The sequence below is a fragment of the Macrobrachium nipponense genome, chromosome 38 (assembly GCF_015104395.2).
Source record: "Macrobrachium nipponense isolate FS-2020 chromosome 38, ASM1510439v2, whole genome shotgun sequence".
NCBI classification, from domain to species: Eukaryota; Metazoa; Arthropoda; class Malacostraca; order Decapoda; family Palaemonidae; genus Macrobrachium; species Macrobrachium nipponense.
Genome location: NC_061098.1, coordinates 17,267,878 through 17,275,435, shown reverse-complemented (window position 1 = coordinate 17,275,435; position 7,558 = coordinate 17,267,878). Strand labels below are relative to the sequence as shown.

Below are 7,558 nucleotides of genomic sequence, written 5' to 3'. Positions count from 1 at the left end.
TTTGGGTTGTGTCGTGTCAGGTGTCGAGTGTCACACGTAATTGCTAAAATTGAGGTGTTCGTTTCTGCTTTTTTGGGTAGTGTCATGTCAGGTGTGTCGGGTGTCATACGTAATTGCTGAATTCTACCTCATTATTCTTTGGGTAGCATTCATATGGGGGGGGGGGGGGCGGTTGTCTGGTTTGCATTTCTCTTAAATAGCTTGTTCAATATGAATTATGTACTATTACAACAACTAATCATAATAATAGTAATATTTTTCACAACCATTTTCATTAAGACTGTTTAAATATAATATACCAAACTAAATTACACTTCGTACACCTTCTTTACACAAAGGATAGTAATAAAACACAACTTATTGGAAAAATGTCTGTATTTCATATATACAAGGTGCAGATTAAGTTACTACAAATAGCTGCAATATTTATTAATTCAAATGACATGTGATAGACAGAGGATTATTTTATTATAAAACTCATGATACACTCGGAACATGGTTTTAGCGTACTTTGCTTGCTTGCTTGCGTAGTTGTCCTTCTAAAGATATCCGGTTTCTCAATTATGCACGAGCACCACTCGTCAAAAAAAAATTAATAATAATAATAAATCAGAAAAATAATCAATCAGAAAAATCCGTTTTCTCAATTATGCATGAACACCACTGCCAAATAATATTAATATTAATAATAATAATAAATCAGAAAAAATATTAATTCTGTTCTATCCCTACCAAAAAATATACCTACCAAAAAACAAATTCCCTACCAAAAAATATATCTACCAAAAAGAAAAAAAAATTCATAGCTTTTCAGTAGGAAGGAAAAAATATAGAGATGAAGGTGGTGTTTTTTTATATATATTTTTCTGTACGCACAGTCGATCCCATATTCCAAAATTAATTAATTATACACGCGTTTCTTTATACTAACGTAGTGTTTGAGTGCAGCTTTACTTAATGCAATTCCTTTTTTTTTATTTTATTTTATACACCATTGATTATGCTACGCCATCGAGTGCTGGCAATACACGCGCACACACCACCTCACGCTTTTATTATGCCGTTTTCAGGCTCGTGACAGAGACAGACAGACTGACAGACAGACAGAGAAGAGCGCAAGAAACAATGATGCATCGGTAAGGTGAAATTCAAAGCTTTGATGAGAATACATTGCAAGAAATTTCAAATTTCGTTACTAACATGCCACTGAATTTTGAGATAAAGTAAATTTCAAATTTCGTTACTAACATGCCAGTGAATTTTGAGAAAAGTAAAAATTAAAGTTCATTTCGTAAATGCAGTCAGAATCCAAGGAAGGCATTGAGCGCTATTAAAGAATTGGGAAAAAAATATTATTTTGACCATGTTATTAAATCCACCACGCATTTTACGTAGTTTTAAATGCATTCTGTGATTAGAAATGCTTAAAATAATTAATCTGCACTACAATTATATAATTTATTTTAGGAAAAACGTGGCGGCTTAGCTAAAAAAAAAAATTTAGTATATAAAACTAACCAGAAAAAAATCAGATCATTAGCTTTTTCCCGTGATAGATATTATTTTATACAGGAAACAATTTACAAATAGAATATTTTTAATATATACAATGAAGTGTGAGTGAAGAAAAATATATCAGATCCCATTGGCAAACTCACCGGCAGAATATATTATATATATACATATTGAAAATATATCTATGAAACTCATCGTTCATATATCCATTTTTTTAACTTTTCTTTCTCTTTTCTGAAAAATGAATTTGCCAATGGGCTAAGAGCGAGAGAGAGAAATCAGGAAAAATCTTTGGTCTTGAAGTTTGTACGCACTCAAAGATGCGTTCGCACTCTTACACACAAGACGTGTATAACACACAATTTTGAATTAGAAATTTAATTAGAAATGTCAAAATAAGTGTGGGATTCCTTTCGGAATATACCTTGCATTAAGGTATTTATATTATCTTTTATAAAAGAAAATCAATAATTCAGGATAAAAAAAAGTATTAACACGATTTTGAATTAGATTGAATTAGATATTTGTCAAAATAAGTGTGGGATTCCTTTCGGAATATATATAACTTGCATTAATGAATTTTTATATCTGAATTAGAGAAATTTGTCAAAAAAAGCGTGGGATTCCTTTCGGAATATAACTTGCATTATTTAAATTATCTTTTAATAGAAATCATTAATTCAGGATCAGGATAAACAAAAAATGAAACATTCATACAACCCAGCCGCATAAAAATGTGATAACTAATTGTTTTTACATTATGGTACAATTTTTAAACTTCATACATATGCTACACAGTGAAAAGCAATAGTTATTGCGATATAAACTCTTTGACAATAATTAAACCCTAATTCCCCACATGAGAGAGACAGGGAAATTAATAAAAACATCCTAATTACCATCAATTGGAATGTAAACAACACCACTAGTTTAGTGTTACTAACTTCCCCCACTAATAATATTATTAGTTAACTCTGATGCTGTGTGACCATTTTTGGTAGAAGACAAAATTATATATATACACTCTTAACAGTAAAAAATCAACAAAACCTCTTTTAGACTAGTTAAAATTATACAAGGAAAATATACAATTATACAATTTACAATATTAGATAAACCATCTTTTCACTAGAAAAATGTTCAACTGTCCCAAACCATCTTTTTCATTAGAAAAATGTTCAACTGTCCCATACACAGAATAAAAAAAAACCTTGAAGGATAAGAGGGGATAGAGAGAATTAAGCTGAAATTATCTTAAAAATCATATAAATAATAATTTGTTACTCTGTTACGCAAACTCATCATATATTATACCACCAGACGCTCTCGTGCACATACACACACACACACCTGACTGACTAACCCCCCTCCCCTCCCTCTGTGAGGGATGAAAAAATGCACGTCGAAGCAATATACAAATATCGTCTTTTTATATACATTATACTCTCACTGCCAAAGTATTTTTTAATACACACATCGAAGTTTATTTTGTTTTGCTAATCCTTCTTACTTTATGCACCATATTTATACTTAATTTTCCAGTGGACTAAGAATTCTCAGAGTTCGGAAAAGACTTCCACAGTTAATCCTTTTGTGATGTCCTGAAATGTGATGAGAAACAGCATCATCATCATAGGTAGTCCAAGCACTGCTTTAATATCCAGTTGCTTTTATTGTTTAGGAAAAGTTCCTCATCCGCACTAGAGTTAGCAGCACATATACTTGAGAAACATATATACTGCTTCTGCTTCCAGAGGAGACTTAACATTCACTATCATATTAAGTACAGCCATGAGGTTTAGTATTAAGCGGTCTGTTGTTGCGTGTCGGCTCTGTAAATGTAGAGAAAGAAATTTGTTAGAATTCACATTTTTGTTCCATTAAAAATTAATCGACCAATCAAACAGTTTAGTTTATTTAGAAATGCTGCTAAAATAAGTTAGATTTCTCGTCAAATTATATTTAATTTTCAAAATTTCTCGTTTGTTAGATTTAAATTTTTCAAAATTTCTCGACAAATACTTAAGTCAAATTAGAAATGCTACTAAAATTTGTTAGATATCTCGACAAATATATTTTTTTTCTCTACAAATATTTTTTCTTGGTTTATTTAATTTCCAAGATTTATCGACAAATACTTTTAATGTTTATTTAATTTTGGAGAGGCCAGGAAGAACTGTTAATAGAAATAGGCATTAAATGTAGGATTACAACTGTGGCTTTCAATAAACTATAGCCGACCTGTCTTGCCTCATTAACGGATGATGTCTGACAATGCAAAACTGCACCCCGTAGGATTTTCCTTATGTGTCTGCATTCCAGGATGATGTTTCTTCCCTACTTTTCGTAGATGTGTACCGAAGAATTTGCTCATGACAATGTGGTTGCAATGGATCCAATTAATTTCAAGATGGCAAGAGGAATATGCTTCAAGAAAGTACTTCTTTAACGAGATGCCATTCCTATAGGGCAAGGTGGAAGAAGATGCGGTCCTGCTGTGCCCCGCTATAAGATCCAAGTCATAAAGGTACCAGTTATCGGTTATAATAGCTTGTAGCATTTGTTACAATCCAGATGTAAATGCTTCTGTTTGTTCATCAGGGGTGTGAACCAAGATACATATGGTAGAGGGTCTCCTTAGTATTTTCCTTAGTGTTTGTTAGTGGTTTCAGTGCTCCCTAATGAGTGCTTTGAGTGGTTAAAATAACTTACTCTGAAGGCCTCTTGTATTCACCAATTCTCTGGGTATAACCAGCACTGTTGGTACTCCAGTTTGGACATAAGAGAATGCAGTTCCTTTGGTAGTTTAAAATCTCAGACAGGCAGGATTGTAACAACAAGAGATCTTTTCCATTGCAGTTTTATAAGGAAGCCGAGTCAGTTGTTCCTTTTGAGTTATGTCAACATCACTGACAAAACAATTATTTCTGAGATGTTGGATGATGCCAGGTTTAATTATAACTGATGTGCTCTACGTAGAAGACAAAGGATGCTTGTCAACTTTTGGGAAGGGGAGGGGTGGCTGTTGTCTCCAAGTCTATGCATCACCTGATTTATTGCAGCACCCACTTTTTTAGTCATTTACTTTCCGTCTTCAATCTTGCTATCCAACCACTGTAACCATTTTTGCTAGCCAACTGCTCTCCACCTCGATGTCCAAGTATTCCAACTCTCTTTTCACTGCCTTAAAAGGTTCAATGGCTGAAATGCCCCAGTGCTTAGCTGGTTAGCCTAAATTTCATGAGTGAAGTAAAATCAACCTAGTTCTCTTTTGCTGTCTACATTTCAATCCGCATCCAAAGTACAAAATTGGATTACATGTGATTTCGGTTCGTTATGCCTTCTCTCTGTTGTTCAGCATACCTCCTCTGTTAACATAGTTCGGTATGCCTCCCCTCTGTTGCTCAGTATACCTCCTCTGTTAACATTGTTCGGTATGCCTCCCCTCTGTTGCTCAGTATACCTCCTCTGTAGTTCAGTATGCCTCCTCTCTGTTGTTCAGTATGCCAGAGGTGTGTTTTTTTCGGTATGCATCTTCCGTGTTGTTCAGTATGCCTCCTCCTCTCTTATCCAGTTTGTCTAGATGATTGATATTAATATGTAACTGCTTGAACACCTCTTTCTGTACTGTTTTAGCTCACCATTTCTGCTAGCTCTAGTTGTTACCCGTTTTTCATGCAGCCTTTGTATAAGAGTGGTTGGTGCAATATTCTTTATACTTTTATTTGCTATTGCAGGATCCTTGGCAACTCTCTCCAGCGTGATCTCGCTCTAGGAAGACTGGCTTTTTGTCCACAGTTGTAGGTAATCAATCACGACGATAAGACATAATTTTAGTGTTGAAATTAACGAGCAATACAACAAACTAGGCAAGCAAAATAGACTAAAGTCTTAAGTGGAAATGTAACTAGCCGTTATCATACAAATATTACTATAAATAAAAAACTTAACTTGCTATTATCATACAAATATTACTATAAATAAAAAACTTAACTTCCCACGATCATACAAATATTACTTTAAATAAAAAAAACTTAGCTTGCCATTATCAGACACATACTACTATAAATAAAACAACTTTATATGGTGGAAAAGTGTAAGACAACAAATCCTTTCTCTTACCAAGTATTCTTATCCCTAATACCAACCCCCTTCCACGAAAACCAATTATATTAAACATATTTTTTTTTTACTTACTTCAGCGTCTTATATCTCTCCTTCTCGTAACTATTCTCAGGTCCTTCACACTCGAATGATGCTAACGCCAGTCCTGTGAACGATTGAATTATCACTAAGAGAATCTTCTAGATATTTATTGGCCATTTATCAATTTATTGATCATTTATCAGAGACTGTCTTACACATGCATTTGGACGCAAGACTACCAACGTATAAATAAAGACTAGGTATTGGAACCTGTCATAAAAGAAGAGGCCATCGAAAGCATATAGATTAAAAACACGTTTCTAATAACTAGTCTCATAATTATTATGTGTTTTTAATTTATATGCTTTCGATGGCCTCTTCTTTATGACACGTTCTAATCATTATGATATGTTTCTAATACTTAGTTTCATAATTATTATATCATAATGATTAGAACGTGTCATAAAGAAGAAGCCTTCTAAAACATATATATAAATAAAAAACATATAATAGAGAAGAGACTAGGCATTAGAAACGTCATAAAGAAGTGTTAAAAGAGTTTATTTAAACAATACCTGTTTCTGTAAGGACGTTCGTGGTTTGCATGTAATGAATAACGTCGGAGACCTTCTCAAAAGGACACGTTACTTGTTTCCACGCCATGAACTCGGTCACTTGCTTGGCCAGTTGCCAAAACTTGTCGAAGTTGATGTGGCCATTGGGTAGTCTGTAAGGGTTGAAAGTTGGAAACAAATTAGCAGTTTTCTCTTTGCAAGATATATAATCACCCTTATGAATACATGTGTATACAAATTACATCACGTGTTTTCTACTGCTCTCACTTCCCATTCTTGATGAGATATCCTCCTGTCCTTTTTCTTTTTTCCTTCGCCTTCAAGCTTAGATTAAACTGTCCAAAACCATCCAAAATTTAAAGAATTGAATCGTCACATCTTAAAAAACAATGCCGTTTCCTCACCTGCTAGCACAGCCCTCATTGAGGAAGTAAAGATCCTTGACGAGGAGACTGAAGAAGGGAATGACGATCTTCTGCCTATCGTCCACCGCTCCAGCCGACCTCCACATGGCTGCCTTCAGTGTGGACCGGTAGCTGCTGAAATTGCTGGAAGGATCCATCTGGTGTTCCAGGACAGAGAACTTCGCGCTCTGAACTTTACTCCACTGGAACAGGAGGAAATATAATCTTAGTCAATTTCCGCACAATTAATGTAAAGTTACTCCACTTGTAACAGGAGTTAATATAATGTCAGTAAATTTCCAGACAATTCATGTAAAGTTCCGAAAGTTTACCAAAAAGTTTTTTCATTAAATTTGCATAAAAAAAATGTGTTGAATGCGTTTACCGAAAATGTACCCGGAAAATTTGCATATAAAAAACGATAGCTCATCAAATTATCCTACAATGAAACAAAACCTGAAATACTTCAACTTGCTTATCGTCATGCATCAAGTTGTAGCATATTCTCCACAGCTACAACCTTTGTTACGTCACTGCTAATACATTTATCAAAATTCAAATGAAAAATAACTTGATACTTCGAGTCGTGGAGGTGTTTCTAACTGAACAGTATACCGTTTTATAAATCGAAAAATATATATAAAACATGAGCTGTGTTCAGCGATCCTGAAATATACAATTTTACACCATTACCGATATACCACAAATAACTTCATACTTCGAGTCGTGGAGGAGATTGTAACAGAACAGTATACCGTCTTATAAATCGAAAAAAAAAAAAAAAAAAAAAAAACAGGTACTGTGGTCAAGTGATCCTGAAATATACAATTTTACACCATCACCAGTATACCACAAATCTCAGATATTCAGGTTTCATTCCTCACAGGTACCACAGGTAGGTACTTACTGTCTTCTTGA

At 34.0% G+C, this 7,558-nt stretch overlaps 1 protein-coding gene across 7 annotated transcripts in view; it reads right to left on the bottom strand.

The window, feature by feature from the left end:
- Nucleotides 1–357: 357 nt before the first annotated feature.
- LOC135209676 (ras-GEF domain-containing family member 1B-like) overlaps nt 358–7,558 on the bottom strand; it is a 966,569-nt gene continuing 959,368 nt past the window's right edge. For all 7 annotated transcript variants that reach the window (XM_064242418.1, XM_064242416.1, XM_064242417.1 and 4 more), the window contains 5 exons: nt 7,548–7,558; nt 6,641–6,843; nt 6,237–6,388; nt 5,713–5,785; nt 358–3,347 (listed from right to left, as the gene is read on the bottom strand). The exon at nt 7,548–7,558 is cut by the window's right edge and continues 133 nt beyond it. In XM_064242418.1, the coding sequence (XP_064098488.1) occupies nt 3,320–3,347; nt 5,713–5,785; nt 6,237–6,388; nt 6,641–6,843; nt 7,548–7,558 (467 nt within the window). In that variant the 3' untranslated portion in view covers nt 358–3,319. The remainder of the gene's footprint in view (nt 3,348–5,712; nt 5,786–6,236; nt 6,389–6,640; nt 6,844–7,547) is intronic.